The following is a 19,983-nucleotide window of genomic DNA, read 5'->3' on the forward strand; positions in this document are numbered from 1 at the left end:
ATAGGTTGGACTTGATGATCTCTGAGGTCTTTTCCAACCTTATTGATTCTATGATTCTATGAATCTATGCTTTGGAGAGCTTTTAGCTCCCTGCAACAGCCAAAAAAACCCCAACAAAACTCAAACCCCACGTGGGACAATTTAAAGAAGACATGGAGCTAGGAGCAGAAATGTCCTTTCTACCCACACTACTCCCAAGTGATTTGCAAGAGGTGCTAGAGACGCAGGAAGCTGGACAGTGGGTGGAAGGTTGGGAGACAGAAGACAGTTACTTGCATCTGTTTGTTTAGATGGTAACTCCCACAGAGTTCTGCTTCAAAGTTTACAACCAAAACATTTTTTTTTCCCTGTGAGGGTGACAGAGCCCTGGAGCAGGCTGCCCAGGGGGGTTGTGGAGTGTCCCTCTCTGGACCTGCCTGGATGTGTTCCTGTGTGATCTGCTCTAGGTGCTCCTGCTCTGGCAGGGGGGTTGGACTGGATGAGCTTTGGAGGTCCCTTCCAGCCCCTAACACTCTGTGATGCTGTGATCTTCTCAACCAGCCAGGAATCAAAGAGTTAAACTGTGGGTTTTGAAGGCTCATTGTTAAGCTACTGCCTGAGCTCCCTTCCCCTCCAGAGAAAGGGGACAATTCACATTCCTGGCCTCTTCCCACACTGCAGATAACAAAGATGCCTGTAATGAGTTGGACAGAACAGACATTTGTGCACCTCAGAGGCACAGCACATGTCAAAAGTGGCCCTGTGCTAAGGGAAACATTAAACAAAGCCAAGCAGGAGGTAAAGCATTATCCTGCTTCCAGTTACCAATCCACCTGCTAAAACAGACCTCCCAGGCACTGAGCAGCAGGCCTTAGAGCTGGATCCCACTTCACACCTGCCTCTCCCACAGAATCACAGAATTGTCAGGGTTGGAAGGGACCTCAAGGCTCAGCCAGTCCCAACCCCCCTGCCATGGGCAGGGACACCTCACACTACAGCAGGTTGCTCACAGCCACATCCAGCCTGGCTGCAAACACCTCCAGGGATGAGGCTTCCACCACCTCATGTTCATGGCTCATGTTCAGCAGCTGTCACCCAGCACCCCCAGGTCCCTCTCTGCCTGGCTGCTCTCCAGCCACTCTGACCCCAGCCTGTAGCACTGCTTGGGGCTGTTGTGTTCTCCCAATCTTCTTAACTGAGATGGGCAAACAGCAGCATGTAGAAGTCGTCCTGTGCTTCAGGTTAAGGCTCTCACCTTTGCTAGCTCTCTTCAGACAGACACACCAGCCAGCCAGTCTCAATCCCGTGGTAAGGAGTGTGGCTGGAGGAGGTTTCTTTGCCCAATCCAAAATGTTCTGGTGGCAGAGACAGACCTGAGCACACAGATTCCTGACTCTCAACTCAAACTCAGTTTACTGCTCCCTGGCGCTTTGCAAACTCCTTCTGGTAGGACCCCACCACAAAATTGTTCTCCAGCGCTTTTGTGTTGGCTTTGAGCAGCCACACTGACATTTCCCTGAAAACAATCCCTGGGCTTTAAATGAAGAATGCAGAAAGCACATTCAGCTCCACACAATAGGGGAAATTTATCCTCCAAATCCATGCAAAGCCAGTATATTTCAGCCAGGAAATTCAAGGCCCCTTCCTGTAAATATATTAAGCTCCCATACTTGTGCCATAACCTACAAAACCTGGCAGGTTTACAGTAGTCCAACTGCAAGGTGCTACCCTCAGAGCATGACTTGAAATGATTGCTCACAGGGGCCAGTTTTGCAGCAAGGATAACAGCAACACCAGGAGCTCTGTTGCAGCAGCTGTGCTCTGTGAGTAGGGAGAAGATCTTTCCCCCCTGGTGCTGCTCACGTTGGCATTGCTGCCTTCCCTTTTGCAGAGTATCTTCTGTTCTTCTCTTGCAGGTTAAGGGAAGTCCAGAGTTGATTGGTATAACCATAAAGAAAAGACCTCCAGAGGCTGGAGAGTCCCAGGGGCAGCTTGTCCCAGGATATTGTAATCTGTTAATCTCTTCTGCTTTTCTGCACCTCTCTGTTTAAGGGAGTGCACAGCACATCTCTGTCCTCTCGGCTCGGGATGTGCACTGTTACCTCACGGCTTGTGGGGGACCACACAAGCTCACCCAGTCTGGGCTCCCTGCACTCAGCAGAGACAGCCCCAACTAGATCAGGCTGCCCAGAGCCCTGTCCAGCCTCACCTTGAATATCTCCAGGGAAGGAGCCTCGACCACCTCCCTGGGCAATCTGATAGCCCAATTCAGGTACAGGCAGGCTGCTATTAGGTCTCCCTGAAGCCTCCACTTCTCCAGGCTGAACATCCCCAGCTCCCTCAGCCTGTCCTCATAGCAGAGCTGCTCAAAGCCCCTGTTCATTTTTGTGGCCCTCCTATGGACCCTCTCCATCAGGTCCACATTCTTCCTACAGTGATGGCTCCAGAGCTGCACAGAGTACTCCAGGTGAGATCTCACCTGACCAGAACACAGTGGCAGCATCACAGAATCATAGAATTGTCAGGGTTGGAAGGGCCCTCAAGGATCATCCAGTTCCAACTCCCTTGCCTTGGGCAGGGACACCTCACACTACAGCAGCTTGCTCACAGCTACATCCAGCCTGGCCTTCAAAACCTCCAGGCAGGAGGCTTCCACCACCTCCCTGGGCAACCTGTGCCAGGCTCTCACCACCCTCATGGGGAACAACTTCTTCCTCACATCCAATCTCAATCTACCCATTTCTAGTTTTGCTCCATTCCCCCAGTCCTATCCCTCCCTGACACCATCAAAAGTCCCTCCCCAGATTTCTTGGAGCCCCTTTTAGATACTGGAAGGCCACAATTAGGTCTCCTCAGAGCCTTCTCTTCCCCACACTGAACAACCCCAACTCCCTCAGTCTGTCCTCAGAGCAGAGCAGCTCCAGCCCTCTGCTCATCCTTGTGGCCCTTCTCTGGACACCTTCCAGCACCTCCAAATCCTTCCTGTAACAGAGGCTCCAGAACTGGACCCAGAGCTCCAGCTGTGGTCTCAGCAGAGTGGAGCAGAGGGAAAGAATCCCCTCCCTGGCCCTGCTGGCCACACTTCTCTTGCTGCAGCCCAGGCTCTGCTTGGCTCTCTGGGCTGCAAGCTCACACTGCCTGCTCCTGTCCAGCTTCTCATCCACCAGCACCCCTAGGTCCTTTTCCTCAGGGCTTCTTTCTATCCCCTCCTCCCCCAGTCTGTATTGACAGTGAGGATTGTTCCAGGCCAGGTGCAGAACCCTGCACTTGCTCTTGTTGAACCTCATGAGGTTCTCCTGGGCACCACCTCTCCAGCCTGTCCAGGTCCCTCACTGAGGAACTGAGCCTAATGTGTGAATGTGTTCCTTTTACCTCAATACCTTCTGCATGTATTTTTGAATGGACTTTCCATTTCAACTTCCAACCCCCTGTGGAGCATTTCAGTTTTACTCCTTGGGAGTCTTTTCTGTCCTTTTGCCCTGGGCAGCTCATGGCTCAAAACCAGGACACCTCCTTTGTCCCAGCAGTGCTGCATACTGTTGCAGAATCCTTTTGTTTCACATTTTACATGTATTTGATTTCACTTACCTGTCATTTTTCCCCTCTCTATTTGTCCAACCTTTTCCCATTATATTCTGTTAGATTCATTCTCTTGCATTTATTTGAGGAGGAAAGAAACCTGAGCATGAAGCAGATGTAATTTTACTTGCTCTGAATGAGGGTCCTGCATGCCCCCAGCCATCCTGAGATGTGAACACGAGCAGCTATCACTTGTAGACAGGATAATTTGCCAATGAATATGTAACAGCCTGCAAAATACACAGGGCTGTGATTCTTTCCTCACTGATTACTCAGATGTAATGGCCACGGTTTTTAGGTCTCTGTGGCTAGGGTGGAATACAAATGATTGAGAAGCACTTCCCAAAGCAGCAGAAGAGCTATTTTCCACAGATTCTTTTCTTCCATATGCTTTTGCATGCTAGATATTAACTAATTTGAACACAACCTGGGTATTGTGGAGGTGGTGGAGTCACCATCACTGGAGGTGTTTAGGAAGAGCCTGGCTGAGGCACTTGGTGCCATGGTTTAGTTGATGAGATGGTGTTGGGTGATAGGTTGGACTGGATGATCTTTGAGGTCTCTTCCAGCCTGGTTGGTTGATTCTGCTTATTGATTTTCTGTCACTATGGAAAAGTGCCATAAAATAGGACAGAAAACCCTTCCTGTCCTGGAGATTAAAGATGAAGATAAAATGTAGATAAAACAACATCCCCATTCCATGCACACAAGCAGGCAGCCAGGCAACCTGCAACAAGAGGACACAGTCTCAAGCTGCGCCAGGGGAGGTTGAGGGTGGATGTGAGGAAGAAATTCTTCCCAGCAAGAGAGCTTGGCCATTGGAATGTGCTGCCCAGGGAGGTGGTGGAGTCACCATCCCTGGAGGTGTTTAAGAAGAGCCTGGCTGAGGCACTTGGTGCCATGGTTTAGAGATGGTGTTGGGTGATAGGTTGGACTGGAAGATCTCAAAGGTCTTTTCCAACCTGGCCAATTCTGTATCTGTAATTAGTTGAACTATAGTTGTCCTAGCTGCAAATAATTCCAGAGCTAAAAGTCTTCCTCAAGCAGCAGTGGCTTGAGGAAGAAGTACATTTAGTTGTAAAACAAGGGAATTACTGTGCTGGTGTGGTAAGAGCTGTACTTCTACCCCCACTGCTTTAAATTCTGCTTTTGTCTGGAACCATTTGTATCAAGATGCATTTTGAGCCAATCAGCAGAATAAAGGGAAAAAAAAGTACAGAGTATTCATCTAAAACTATAGGAACCTGAGTAGAGAAATAAATGCTGATGCAATATTCATGGATAAGCTCATGGAAGAGGAAAGGATCATTTACATTCCAAATTCAAGCACTGGGGCTGTGATGGTTTTGACAGTTCATCATTGAAGACACCCACTGGAGAACAACATTAGCTCTCCCACTCCTTTGGTCAGCCACAGCATTGTGTGGACTGCCAATGGAAAAGGCTTTTGCTGCAAAGGAGCAGCAGTTGTGGTGACAGCAACTTAGAAGCATTCTGTCCTGGCTGACCTGGAAGATGCCAGGAAGCTCTGAAGACAGTCCCTCACTTCCCTGCCACACTACCTGTCACTGATTGCAACAGAAGGGGTCAGTGCCTCTTCAACAGCCCTCTCACCTCCACACCTCTTGGCCCACCTCCACTCTTGGCCAGCACCTTCTCCAACTGCACATTGCAGGTGGGTGCACATCTCTGATCAGCACGAAGGAAAGTAACTCACCTCCTGAGGCCACTGGGCCAGGCACCACCCTGGCTGCCTTCCCTCCTCTAGGAGCCACAGCCAAAGGGTGAGAAGCTGGACATGAGCAGGCAGTGTGAGCTTGCAGCCCAGAAGGCCAATGGCCATGTGGGCTGCATCCAAAGCAGTGTTGCCAGCAGATCCAGAGAGGTGATTCTGCCACTTTGTTCTGCCCTGCTGAGACATCACCTGGAGTGCTGCAAGCAGCTCTGGAGCCCTCAGAAGGACATGGACCTGATGGAGCAGGTCCAGAGGAGGGCCAAGAAAATGCTTGGGGGGTTGGAGCATTTCTGCTTCGAGGACAGGCTGAGGGAGCTAGGGGTGGTCAGCCTGGAGGAGGCTCTGGGGAGATCTAATAGCAGCCTGCCAGTACCTGAAGGGGGCTACAAGAAGGATGGAGACGGACTGTTGGCAAAGGCCTGCAGGGACAGGACAAGGGGCAATGGCATCAAACTAGAGCAGAGCAGATTTAGATTGGATGTGAGGAACAGGTTCTGCACCATGAGGGCGGTGGAACACTGGCACAGGTTGCCCAGGGAGGTGGTTGGTGTCCCATCCCTGGAGATATTCAAGGTGAGGCTGGACAGGGCTCTGGGCGACCTGATCTAGTTGGGGATGTACCTGCTGACTGCAGAGGGGGTTGGACTGGATGAGCTTCGGAGGTCCCTTCCAGCCCAGCCCATTCCATGATTCTATCAATGGTTCTCTGACTGTCCGACCGAAGGCGCAGGCCGAGCCGCGCCAGCGCCGGGCGGGGGCGGCAGTACTGGCCGCAGCCTGTAGGTGTCGCCCTCCCCGCGGCCGGCCGCGCCGACAGCCGCGCACAGAGCGCACGGCGCCGGCAGGCAGCGGCCGCCCGCCGCCGGCTCGCGTCTGCCCTGCGGCTGCTGCGGCACCGGGGCGGAAGCTTCGGCTGGCAGAAAGCGCAGAGCAAGAGCCTGTCCCGACAGGCGGGGGAGAAATGGACTGGGACTGGGCTCTAGTATCGGCAATGTATCAGGAGCGGTGCGGTAGTCCTCGCTAGCAACACAGACTGGGGCATGAGGCGCTAGAAAGCAGCCCTGGAGAGGAGGACTTGGTGGTGCTGATGCATGAGAAGCTGGACAGGAGCAGGCAGTCTGAGTTTGCAGCACAGAAGCCAAATCTCATCCTGGGCTACATTCAAAGATGAATTGCGAGCAGATCCAGAGAGGTGATTCTGCCACTTTGCTCTGCTCTGCTGAGACCTCACCTGGAGTACTGCAGCCAGCTCTGGAGCCCTCAGTACAGGAAGGACATGGAGCTGATGGAGAGGGTCCAGAGGAGGGCTATGAAAATGATCAGGGGGTTGGAGCAGCTCTGCTACAAGGACAGGCTGAGGGAGCTGGGGGTGTTCAGCCAGGAGAAGAGAAGGCTCCAGGGAGACCTAATAGCAGCCTGCCAGTACCTGCCTGGATGTGTTGCTGTGTGACCTGCTCTAGGTGCTCCTGCTCTGGCAGGGGGGTTGGACTGGATGAGCTTTGGAGGGCCCTTCCATTCTGTGATTCTGTGGTTAAACCACAATCTCCTAGAAGTAGATTTAGGCTGATCAAGTGTCCCTGTGTTAAACATGACAAAATAAGCTGCTGAATGGGATGTTGCCACATTTGCTCTTGGTTTTCCATGACAGCCTATTAGTGTTCTTTTCCATCAGAAACTGAAGTGCTCAGTTCCTTCAGCTTCTTTTTCTCCTGACTAGTAAGCTGCAATGCCTGGTCTATTTACTCAGGTTTAGTTTCCTCTTTGCATTTCAGCTTTCCATTTTGACACATCTGGCTCAGAACTTTCCCCCTCCCAGAGGATGAAATTTCGTTTAGGAATATTAAATGCTGAGCTCCTATCTGTGGTGGTGGAAATTAAGATCCTAGATCAATGGGGTTCATTTCTGTTGTTTCAGCAATGGAAAAAATTCTCCCCCAGTCCTTAAGGACAAACTCTCCCTGCAAATTCCTTAATTCCCCCTACAAATCCCTTAACTCCCCCTACAAATTCCTTCACCTCCTTCCCTCTCTGCTATTATGCATGCAATGTTAGGTACTAGGAATTACAAACTAACAAGGTGATCCCCATGCTTCTGGCCTTTATTTTTAGGGTCCTGTGGAATGACAGCAACTATCAAAATGTATTTAGTTGCCTCTTTCCTTATACCACTACATATTTTGTGACAGCTTTGCCTTTCAGCATCTTTTACTTGTGGAAGAATCAATCCCCCCTGCTTTAGCCCTGTCTGTGGCTCATAAAGCCATTGATAAAATCTCTGTCATTGAAATAGACTCATGGAATCACAGAATTCTTAGGGCTGGAAGGGACCTCAAGGCTCATCCAGTCCCAACCCCCCTGCCATGGGCAGGGACACCTCACACTACAGCAGGTTGCTCACAGCCACCTCCAGCCTGGCTGCAAACACCTCCAGGGATGAGGCTTCCACCACCTCCCTGGGCAACCTGTGCCAGGCTCTCACCACCCTCATGGGGAACAACGTCTTCCTAACATCCAATCTCAATCTACCTGCTTCTAGTTTTGCTCTATCCCCCCCAGTCCTATCCCTCCCTGACACCCTCAAAAGTCCCTCCCCAGCTTTCTTGTAGCCTCCTTCAGAGACTGGAAGGCCACAATAAGATCCTGTGGTCAAGGTGAATCAGGGTTGCTGCTCAACTCTGAGAGTCCTCACAGAGAAGGCTCTGCTTGCTCTCCATTTCCTTCTGATTTCCCATCATATCTGCATGGTGTCTGTTCTTTCATTTGCTGTCTGTGACAGGGTTGAAGAGTTCAGCTGTGTGGCTGCATGCTGCATTAGTTTTTCAGAGCACTGATGCTTTATGAAAGCAGCCTGCAGCCATCAGGCAAGAAGTTACACAGGTTTGTAAGGGAGGAGAGGCAGATGTCAGAGTGCATTCTCCTGTGGGAAGAATAACTGCCTTTGTAAAAAGAGCAGTGGCCCAGTTTTTGAGAGATACAATGAGGGGCAAGGCTTGGTGCCCAAGTATTTCTGGGGAGCTGCATGTGAGGGTCAGATTCACTACTAACCTCTGCTTCCTTTTTAATTGTAAAGCATATAGCCACTGGACTGCATCCTGCCCTTCTTGGGAAGCTGGATTCATAGAATCACAGAAGCAGAGAATCAACAAGCTTGGAAAAGACCTCAGGGATCATCAAGTCCAACCTATTACCTGATACCTAACACCTCCTGACAGCTAAACCATGGCTCCAAGGGCCACATCCAATCCCCTCTTGAACACCTCCAGGGATGGGGACTCCACCACCTCCCTGGGCAGCACATCCCAAGGGCCAATCTCTCTTGCTGGGAAGAACTTTCTCCTCACCTCCAGCCTAAACCTCCCCTGGCACAGCTTGAGACTGTGTCCTCTTGTTCTGGTGCTGCTTGCCTGGAAGAAGAGACCTGGCTACAACCTCCCTTCAGGTAGCTGTAGAGACCAGTAAGGTCTCCCTTGAGCCTCCTCTTCTGCAGGCTAAGCAACCCCAGCTCCCTCAGCCTCTCCTCCCAGGGCTGTGCTCCAGACCCCTCCCCAGCTTTGTTGCCCTTCTCTGGACACCTTCAAGTGTCTCAATGTCCTTCATAAACTGAGGGGCCCAGAACTGGACACAGGACTCAAGGTGTGGCCTAACCAGTGCTGAGCACAGGGCACAATGACTTCCCTGCTCCTGCTGGCCACACTGTTCCTGCTGCAGGCCAGGATGCCATTGGCCTTCTTGGCCAGCTGGGCACACTGCTGGCTCATGTTCAGCTGCTGTCAACCAGTACCCCCAGGTCCCTTTCTGCCTGGCTGCTCTCCAGCACTCTGTCCCCAGCCTGCAGTGCTGCCTGGGGTTGCTGTGGCAGGAAAGAAGAAGGTCATTTTTCAGGAAGACAAATTATCAAAGGTGCTACTGAAACCACTGCATGAGATTGGGACATCCACTCAGTGAAATATTTCATCCTTCCCACGTGCTAGGCACCCCCTGACAATGAGAAACTCATTGCTGACAAAACATCACCAGACCTTGTGCCCTCTGCCAGGATCTCCAGGATCAAACCAGGCAAATATCAATGGAAAAATAACAAAAAAAAGCATTTTCTTTGGGGCAATTGCTGGGAAGGAAATTGTTGAAAGTTAGAAAAGAAAGAATTCCAGCACTGCAGTTAACTCAGCCCAAACCTCTGGGCCTTTGCTGACATGGAAAGGAAAGGAGAGAATTTACCCATGAGATAGGTATTAACACACCATACCCCCACTTCACACATGCCCACGTGGCAAAAGCTCCCATGCATTGACAGAAGAGACAGAGATGAAACCATGCAGCAGGAGCATTAACACAGCAAAACAAACCCTGAATGCATCAGGCACCATCCTACCTTTCCTGGAGCCCCACAGGTTTCATCCTGAATGGAGACGGACTGGCACACAGGGGAGGTTTGTGCTCAGGAACACACTGCCCTTGAGGGTCCACCACAACACTGACAACCTTTGGAGCCTGTTCAGGCTGGACCATGCTGTTGGTAGTCTTAGACTGAGATGTCTGCAGGGGAAGGGGTGAGAGGTGGATCTCCTGCTTCTTTTCCTTCTCTTGTCTCAGTGACAACTGGATCTTCTCCTTTAATCTGTACAGAACCTACACAGACAACAAGGAAAGCCCAGTCTCAACTCCCTGGTAAACAAGGGTGGGGAAGATTGATGGATGTGGTTTCCCTTCCCAGAAGGTAAGCCTCAAGTTGTGTTACATGGTGCTTGGCACAACAGGATCGATATTTCCATGACATAAACCACACAGGGTGCACACGTGGGCAGGAGGGATTCTAACAGCTCTCATTGTGAAGCAGTAATTACTTGTAGCTCCAGCAGCTTGATTATCAAAGGGGCAAATAGCACAGGATGGAAAATGGTTACAAAAGGCACAGTGAGGCAGGAGCCACTGATCCAGAAGTCACTGCAGAAAAGGTTGCATGAATTTTAACACAGGAGAGAGCATTTTGCATGGAGCTGATGGCTGAACACGGCAACTTGAATAGGCCACCTTTGTAATGAGAAGCTGCTACTGCTCTGAGAGAGCCCTCAGAAGATCACAGAATGAGAGGATCACAGAGTACAGCCAGTTGGAAGAGACCTCCAAGCTCATCCAGTCCAACCCTCGACCCAGCACTGAAGGGCCAACACTAAACCGTGGCCCTAAGCGCCAGGTCCACACAGCACCTGAAACAACAAGTCCAACCTATCACCCAGCACCATCTCATCACTAAACCATGGCACTAAGTGCCTCATCCAGGCTCTTTGTAAACCCTGCCAGGGATGGTGACTCCAGCACCGCCCTGGGCAGCACATCCCAATGCTTGAGAACCTTTTCAGTGAAGAAATACCTCCTAACATCCAGCCTGAACCTCCCCTGGTACAGCTTGAAACCATTTCCTCTACCCCTCACTACCCTCAGAGGAAGTGAAGCTGTTCCAGGGCAAAGCTGAAGCGATGAGCAGCCTAAGGAACTACTGAAGCACCTGTCCATAGAAGTGTGTTTCACCAGTACTAAGACATGGCCACCTGAACACACTGCAGTGCCAGGATTCTCTGTCCACTCGTTGCTCATGGAAATGGATCTCAGATGATATCTGCAGCAAAAGCTTTTCAGAAGTTGCACCAATCCTCCCCCCCCCAGCCACCCAGCTTGGGGAGGGCTGTTGGGTAGTGTGTGCTCAGTGAAGGCACTCCTGAGGAGCCTGGGCTAGGCCTATTTAACACAACTCCTCTCTCCTGAGGAGCCTGGGCTAGGCCTATTTAACACAACTCCTCTCTCCTGAGGGCAGTGCAAGAAATGATTTCTGAATTGCAGCTGTGCCAGTTTCAAAATGTGCCTTGCAACCACTGAAACTTGTGAGAATCACTGCCATGAGTATTGTGGTGGGGGTGGGTGAGAGGCACTTACACAGCTCTTTGAAGGTGTCTGCAGATACTCTGACAGCTTCTACTCTGCCTCAGCCGTTGCTGGGAAGCAGTTCTGGGCCCCTCAGTTTAGGAAGGAGGTTGACTTGCTGGAACGAGTCCAGAGAAGAGCAACCAAGTTGGTGAGGGGTTTGGAACACAGCCCTGTGAGGAGAGGCTGAGGGAGCTGGGGTTGCTTAGCCTGGAGAAGAGGAGGCTCAGGGGAGACCTTACTGCTCTCTACAACTACCTGAAGGGAGGTTGTAGACAGGAAGGGGTTGGTCTCTTCTCTCTAGCAACCAGCACCAGAACAAGAGGACACAGTCTCAGGCTGCACCAGGGGAGGTTCAGGTTGGATGCTAGGAAGAAGTTCTATACAGAAAGAGTGATTGCACATTGGAATGGGCTGCCTGGGGAGGTGGTGGAGTCACCATCACTGGAGGTGTTCAGGAGGAGACTTGATGGGGTGCTTGGTGCCGTGGGTTAGTTGTTTGGGTGGTGTTGGATTGGTTGATGGGTTGGACACGGTGATCTTGAAGGTCTCTTCCAACCTGGTTTATTCTTTGTATTCTATGTATTCACATTGAATTCTGGTTTGCAAAGCCCCGAAGACAAAGCCTGGACCAAAGCATTCTTCTGCTGCGAGTCAAAACATGTCTCCATATCTCAAAATGATGGCATTTAACAAGTCCAAGTGCCAGGGGCTGCACTTTGGCCACAACAACCCCAGGCAGTGCTACAGGCTGGGGTCAGAGTGGCTGAGAGCAGTCAGGCAGAGAGGGACCTGGGGGTACTGGGTGACAGCAGCTGAGCATGAGCCAGCAGTGTGCCCAGGTGGCCAAGAAGGCCAACAGCATCCTGGCCTGCATCAGGAACAGTGTGGCCAGCAGGAGCAGGGAAGTCATTGTGCCCTGTGCTCAGCACTGGTTAGGCCACACCTTGAGTCCTGTGCCCAGTTCTGGGCCCCTCAGTTTAGGAAAGATGTTGAGATGCTGGAAGGTGTCCAGAGAAGGGCAACAAAGCTGGGGAGGGGTCTGGAGCACAGCCCTGGGAGGAGAGGCTGAGGGAGCTGGGGTTGCTTAGCCTGCAGAAGAGGAGGCTCAGGGGAGACCTTCTTGCTCTCTCCAACTCCCTGAAGGGAGGTTGTAGCCAGGTGGGGGTTGGTCTCTTCTGCCAGGCAAGCAGCACCAGAACAAGAGGACACAGTCTCAAGCTGTGCCAGGGGAGGTTTAGGCTGGAGGTGAGGAGAAAGTTCTTCCCAGCAAGAGAGATTGGCCCTTGGGATGTGCTGCCCAGGGAGGTGGTGGAGTCATCATCCCTAGAGGTGTTCAAGAGGGGATTGGATGTGGTACTTGGAGCCATGGTTTAGTTGTCAGGAGGTGTTGGGTGACAGCTTGGACTCGATGACCTCTGAGGTCTTTTCCAAGCTTGTTCATTCTATGATTCTATGGAAAGCTCTTTGACAGCTGTTGCCTGGCTAGCACCACATAGAGATCTCTCACTCCACAGCTTTCCAGTGGATACATCTGATGAGTTTGTTTTTGCAAGGATTAGCATTAGAGGTTTAGCTGGGAGCTGACCTAATGTCATTAGCAATACAACCATTAAACAAGACTTAGCTGCAGAAACCATCTGTTCATTCAGGGGAGTTTAGAATTCAATTGCATGGATAAGATAAGGTGCTCTTTGACATTTGGCACAGAAAACAGCCCCACTGTGAAACAAGGACACAGGTTCCAGTAGAAATAAAACAAGGGCTTGAAATACTTTCCCCCTAGATTCCTCCAGTGATTGCTTTGTTCCCATTGGTTTCTGGTAACCCAAAGATGTGCAGCTCATTAACTGTCATGGCAATGTTAACCATACCTTCTTGTCACTGATTTATTTCCACAGGCTCACAGGATGTTAGGGGTTGGAAGAGACCTCTGGAGAGCTTCCAGTCCAAGTCCCCTGCCAGGGCAGGAGCATAGAATCCATCAGAGGTCACACAGGAACACATCCAGACAGGGCTGCAAAGGCTCCAGACAAGGAGACTCCACAACCTCTCTGGGCAGCCTCTTCCAGTGCTGTGGGACTCTTACAGTGAAGAAGTTCCTCCTCATGTTGAGGTGTAACCTCCTGTGCTGGAGTTTCCATCCACTGCCCCCTGTCCTATCCCAGGGTGAAACTGAGCCATGGAGTCAGGAAACTCACAAAGTTCTTCTGTGGTCAACACAGATGTCAATAATGCAGACACTTTGACTTCTCCATTTACATCCACTGCCCCTTGTCCTACCGCAGGGTGCAACTGGGCAGAGCCTGTCCCTGTCCCTTCCTTCCTGACCCCCAGTCCTCAGCTATTGATAGACATAGATCAGATCCCCTCTCAGTCCTCTCCTCTCCAGACTAAACAGCCCCAGGGCTCTCAGCCTTTCTTCATAATAATTCTGAATAATTGATTAAAATACTGTGCAGAACCAGGGCAAGAGGAGTCAGCATTGTCCATACCCTTCCAGCTGAGCAGTCATGACCAAAATCCCTGCTTCTCCAAACCAAGAAGTTTGAGTAAAACTATTTCTAAGCTACCCTCCCGTTTGTGAGTGAGATGGCAGAGAGAAATGCAGGGTATTAGGAGGCAGAAATGATTGCAATGCAGCATTTGCTTATTGTGAGGGAAGAAGTGCTCTTCAAATCTTGGGGAGGCTTACATAAGATTCTGCCATAAATGTGAATAGCTGTTAATACCTTCAGTTGAAACCATTCTTTCCATCTGAAGGTTGGACAGGCTGAAAGAGTTGGGCTGCTCAGCCTGCAGAGCAGAATGCCCTGGGGAGACCATACAGCTGCATCTGAAGCAGGCCTACAGGAAGGCTGGAGATGGACTGTTTAGAAGGGCTTGGGGAAATGGTTTGAAACTGGAGCAGGGTAGATTGAGGTTGGACATCAGGAAGAAGTTCTTCCCAGAAAGAGAGATTGGCCACTGGGATGTGCTGCCCAGGGAGGTGGTGGAGTCACCATCCCTGGAGGTGTTTAGGAGGAGACTGGATGGGGTGCTTGGTGCCATGGTTTAGTTGATGAGATGGTGTTGGGTGATAGGTTGGACTTAGAATACATAGAATAAACCAGGTTGGAAGAGACCTTCAAGATCATCGCATCCAACCCATCAACCAATCCAACACCGCCCAAGCAACTAACCCACAGCACCAAGTACCCCGTCAAGTCTTCTCCTAAAACTTGATGATCTCAAAGGTGTTTTCCAACCTGGTCAATTCTGTTCTATTCTATTCTATTCTATTCTATTCTGTTCTGTTCTGTTCTGTTCTTGCAATGAGAATGGTAAAATACTGCAACAGGTTGCTCAGGAATGTGGTTGAGGCCCCATCCCTGGAGAGATTCAAGGTGGCCCTGAGCAGCCTGCTCTGGCTGTAGGTGTTCCTCTGCACTGCAGGGTAGTTGGCCAAGATGACCTCTGAGGATCCCTTCCAAACCAATGTAATCTGTGACCGTGAAATGCACCTCAGTTAAAGAAAAGTCAAAGCCTTTGAGTGCAAAACATCTCAAAAGACTCCAAGATGCTCTGTGTTTATAAATGCTGAGAACTGTCAGAGAATTCAGGGAAGCCTTCCAGTTTTGCACTGCAATTGAAATGCACAGTTCAGAGAAGGAAAACATTTGAGGTACTACACTGGGGGCAAAAATGCAGACATCACCATAGGAAAGCATAGTTCTAATCTACTGAACGTGAGACATGCAAGGGTCACATAGAAGATGAGCTATCATGGGAGCTCAGAATGATTGCATGATTCTATGATAGTTCATCTTCTATGGGACCCTTGCACACCTCACATTCAGTAGATTAGAAGTGCCACAGTATCACAGAATCACCAAGGTTGGAAGAGACCTCAAGGATCATCGAGTCCAACCTGTCACCACAGACCTCATGACTAGAGCATGGCTCCAAGTGCCACATCCAATCCCCTCTTGAACACCTCCAGGGATGGTGACTCCACCACCTCCCTGGGCAGCACATTCCAATGGCCAATTACTCTTGCTGGGAAGAACTTTCTCCTCATCTCCAGCCTAAACCTCCCCTGGCACAGCTTGAGACTGTGTCCTCTTGTTCTGGTGCTGGTTGTCTGGGAGAAGAGACCAACCCCCACCTGGCTACAACCTCCCTTCAGGTAGTTGTAGAGGGCAGTGAGGTCACCCCTGAGCCTCCTCTTCTGCAGGCTAAGCAACCCCAGCTCCCTCAGCCTCTCCTCACAGGGCTGTGCTCCAGACCCCTCCCCAGCTTTGTTGCCCTTCTCTGGACACCTTCCAGCATCTCAACATCTTTCCTAACCTGAGGAGCCCAGAACTGGACACAGGACTCAAGGTGTGGCCTAACCAATGCAGAGTCCAGGGGCACAATGACCTCCCTGCTCCTGCTAGCCACACTATTCCTAATACAGGCCAGGATGCCATTGGCCCTCTTGGTCACCTGGGCACACTGCTGGCTCATGTTTAGGTGGCTGTCAATCAGCACCCCCAGGTCCCTCTCTGTTTGGGAGCTCTCAGCCACTCTGACCCCAGCCTGTGGCTCTGCATGAAGTTGTTGTGGCCAAAGTGCAGCCCCTGGCACTTGGACTTGTCAAATGCCATGCCATTAGACTCTGCCCATCTGTCCAGTCGGTCGAGGTCCCTCTGCAGAGCCTTTCTACCCTCTAACTGAGCAACATCTGCTCCCAACTTGGTGTCATCTGCAAACTTGCTGATGACTGACTCAACCCCCTCATCCAGATCATCAATGAAGATGTTAAAGAGGATGGGGCCCAGCACTGATCCCTGGGGGACGCCACTGGTGCCTGGCCTCCAGCTGGCTGTGGCACCATTCACCATAATCAGCATAGTCAGCACAACTTGCTGTTCACATTGTCTGGGTTCCATGGCTAGGGTCCTGGGCATAGAATCACAGAATTAGACTCTAAGCATAGAATCAGATTCCAATCATAGAATTACAGAATCATAGAATCAGATCCTAATCAAAGAATAACAGAACCATAGAACAAGGTTCTAATCATAGAATTAGAATTGGGGTTTCCCTCTCTGGAGATACTCAAAACCTGCCTGGATGTGTTGCTGTGTGATCTGCTCTGGGTGCTCCTGCTCTGGCAGGGGGTTGGACTGGATGAGCTTTGGAGGACCCTTCCAGCCCCTAACATTCTGTGATGCTATGCCCAGAACCCTGGCCATGGAACTCAGACAATGTGAACAGCAAAGCTGTTACAACTTATGCTGACTTCTTCATGCACTTACAGCTCACTTCAGCTGAGAATTTATGTTCAATACAGGGATCCCAACACACATCACAGCTCTGCCTTGACAATATTGTACCACTGTGGTGGTGTTCTTCCTAGCCCACAACACTGAAATCCAGGCAGCTGATGTGACTTCAGGGGTCCTGGGAGCTCAGTAAAAAGGCTGAGAATTCGTCACTCGTGTCACTGCACAGTTACCTTGCAGACTTATGTCACTGCACAGTTACCCTCCAGATTTATGTCACTGCACAGTTACCCTCCAGATTTATGTCACTGCACAGTTACCCTCCAGATTTATGTCACTGCACAGTTACCCTCCAGATTTATGTCACTGCACAGTTACCCTCCAGATTTATGTCACTGCACAGTTACCCTCCAGGTTTATGTCACTGCACAGTTACCCTCCAGATTTATGTCACTGCACAGTTACCCTCCAGATTTGTCACTGCACAGTTACCCTCCAGATTTATGTCACTGCACAGTTACCCTCCAGGTTTATGTCACTGCACAGTTACCCTCCAGATTTATGTCACTGCACAGTTACCCTCCAGGTTTATGTCACTGCACAGTTACCCTCCAGATTTATGTCACTGCACAGTTACCTTGCAGATTTATGTCACTGCACAGTTACCCTCCAGATTTAAGAGCCCATTAATTATTTCTTCAGCTTCCTTCCAGTTCAATCATAGAATCACAGAACTGTTAGGGTTGGAAGAGACCTCATGGATCATCCAGTCCAACCCCCTGCCAGAGCAGCATCACCCAGGGGAGTCCACACAGGAATGCATCCAGGTGGGGTTGGAAAGGCTCCACAGAGGGAGACTCCACAACCTCTCTGGGCAGCCTGCTCCAGGGCTCTGGCACCCTCACACCAAAGAAGTTTCTCTTCATCTTCAGTAGAAACCTTCTCTCTTCAAGTTTGTCTCCATAAACCCCACCTGTTGCTCAGGATTGCACAGAGACTCCTTATAAAGGAGTGGACCTCAAGGCTCAGCCAGTTCCAACCCCCCTGCCAGGGGCAGGGACACCTCACACCACAGCAGGTTGCTCACAGCCACATCCAGCCTGGCTGCAAACACCTCCAGGGATGAGGCTTCCACCACCTCCCTGGGCAACCTGTGCCAGGCTCTCACCACCCTCATGGGGAACAACTTCTTCCTAACACCCAGTCTGAATCTCCCCTCTTCTAGCTTTGCTCCATTCCCCCTAGTCCTACCCTCACACCCTAGGGTGTCCAACCTGACACTGTACAAAATCCCTCACTATCTTGCAGGCCCCCTTCAGATACTGGAAGGCCACAAGAAGGTCTCCTCAGAGCTGGGCTCTTTGATCTTTGAGGTCTCTTCCAACCTTATTGATTCTGTGATGATTCTATGACTCAAAGCAGATCATGAAATGTGCTTCTTCAAATCTGGCTTTACAGCCTGATGAGGGAGACCAACTCTTACCTTGGGAGTGAGCTCTTAGCAGCTTTAAGAACACCCCTGTCACGTAAAGAACATCTGACTCTACCCTTCAGACTGAGGCAAGCATCAAGGGAAGAACAGCAAAACCAAGCAAGGAAAAGGGGCACTTACCATCAAGCAAGTGACCAGGATGACAAAGATGCTGAGAAATATGACCACGGCGTAAAAGCCTTCCTTGCTCCAGAGCTTGTCTGCTTCACGCTGGCCTTGCAAAACATTTTTCTATTGTGAGCAATCAAACAGAAAGAGGAAGAGAAGAAGGAGGGGAAAAAAAAGTTACCCAGGAATGACCACAGATGAAATAGCTCTCAGCAGGCATCAATCTTCCCCCTGGGCTCTGCCACAGCGCACGCCCCGCGCTGCCTGGCACTCGCACCCACCTCTGCGTGGCCGTGCGCCCCAGGGGCTCCCAGAGGAGGCAGGAGGTGATCTAAGCCCTTCCCCGTGGCTGCTGTGCTCATCCTTCCCCGTGAGTCACGCTGGGCGAAGGTAAGCAGGCCAGAGCCGGGGTGCTTGGGAAACTCCCTGCCTCAGCAGGGGAAAGGGCAGCGCTGCCGCCCGGCCCGCAGCAGCTGCTCCCTCTGCCTCTGTCTCCCTGCTGCTTATCTCCAGCCCCAGCAGCCATGAGCCAGCCTAGGGACTGTTTGCAGGAGCAAAGAGCAGGGGATTGCCAGTGTGCCTTCTGGGGTGCATTCAGAGGAGTGTGTCCAGCAGAGCCAGAGAGGCTCTGGCTCTGGCTCCTCCACCTCTGCTCTGCCCTGCTGAGACCTCACCTGGAATATTGCCTCCAGCTCTGTGCTCCCCAGTTCAGGAGGGACAGGGATCTGCTGGACAGAGTCCAAGGGAGGGCTCCAAGGATGCTGAAGGGACTGCAGCACTGCCTGGGGAGGAGAGGCTGAGAGCCCTGGGGTTATTTAGTGTGGAAAGGAGAAGACTGAGAGGGAATCTGATCAATATCTATCAATATCTGCAGGCTGGGACTCAAGAGGGGAGGGAACAGCCCCTGCTCACTGTGCCCTGGGATAGGACAAGGGGCAATGGATGGAAACTCCAGCACAGGAGGTTCCACCTCAACAAGAGGAGGAACTTCTTCACTGTGAGGCTCCAAATCCTGCCAAGTATTTCTGCAAGCAAAAGCTGTTCCTAGACATACTCTAAGAGTGTGGCCACTCTAATGGGGTGCAGCTCCCCATGCAGGCTGCTGCCCCAGCACAGTGTGGTGATTCTGCTCACAGCACAGGACTCGGGGCCCAGAACTGGCTCAGAGCCCAAAGCTGCAGCTGCTCTGTGCTCAGGACTGCTCCTGTTGAGCTCCAAGGGAATCCCTCAGTGCCAGGAGCAGCTGCAGCTCTGCCCCAGTAGCTATAAACTGCTTGACTCTGGGTGTGTTACCTGACTGCTTCCTGGTGTTTCAGCTCTCTCAGGAGGACAGCTCACTAAAAAGCAGGAGCTGAAGGAGCACTGGCCATACCACCTTGCTGGGAGCAAATGGAGCTTTCTTATAGCTCTTCACTGAAAGCTTTGTTACAGCTCTTCACTGAAAGCTTTCTTACAGCTCTTCACTGAAACCTTTGTTACAGCTCTTCACTGAAAGCTTTCTTACAGCTCTTCACTGAAACCTTTGTTACAGCTCTTCACTGAAAGCACAAAACCACTAAAAAGTAAATGAAGAGCTTATAGGCTTTGGGGTGAAAGACTTATTAACTAATTCACTAGTGTCACACAACTTGTAAAACATTTCATGCTAGCCTTTGTACACATAACTGACTCCAGGGGAATTACCTTCTATGATGTCTGTCTAATGGTATGCATGTTTAGGATATATCACAGGATCACAAGACATTAGTGGTTGGAAGGGACCTCTGGAGATCTTCCAGACCAACCCCCTGCCAGAGCAGGAGCATAGAATCCAGCACAGGTCACACAGGAACACATCCAGACAGGGATGGAAAGGCTCCAGAGAAGGAGACTCCACAACCTCTCTGGGCAGCCTGCTCCAGGGCTCTGGGACCCTCACAGTG

The 19,983-nt window shown here is 51.0% G+C and overlaps 1 protein-coding gene across 1 annotated transcript in view; it reads right to left on the reverse strand.

Moving 5' to 3' along the window:
- PTPRR (protein tyrosine phosphatase receptor type R) overlaps positions 1–19,983 on the reverse strand; it is a 160,274-nt gene that overhangs the window by 59,119 nt on the left and 81,172 nt on the right. The window contains exons 5-6 of the mRNA XM_054178738.1: positions 18,074–18,184; positions 9,666–9,922 (exon numbers count right to left, since the gene is read on the reverse strand). Coding sequence (XP_054034713.1) covers positions 9,666–9,922; positions 18,074–18,184 — 368 coding nt within the window. The remainder of the gene's footprint in view (positions 1–9,665; positions 9,923–18,073; positions 18,185–19,983) is intronic.

Source organism: Dryobates pubescens, chromosome Z, assembly GCF_014839835.1.
Source record: "Dryobates pubescens isolate bDryPub1 chromosome Z, bDryPub1.pri, whole genome shotgun sequence".
Classification (NCBI taxonomy): Eukaryota; Metazoa; Chordata; class Aves; order Piciformes; family Picidae; genus Dryobates; species Dryobates pubescens.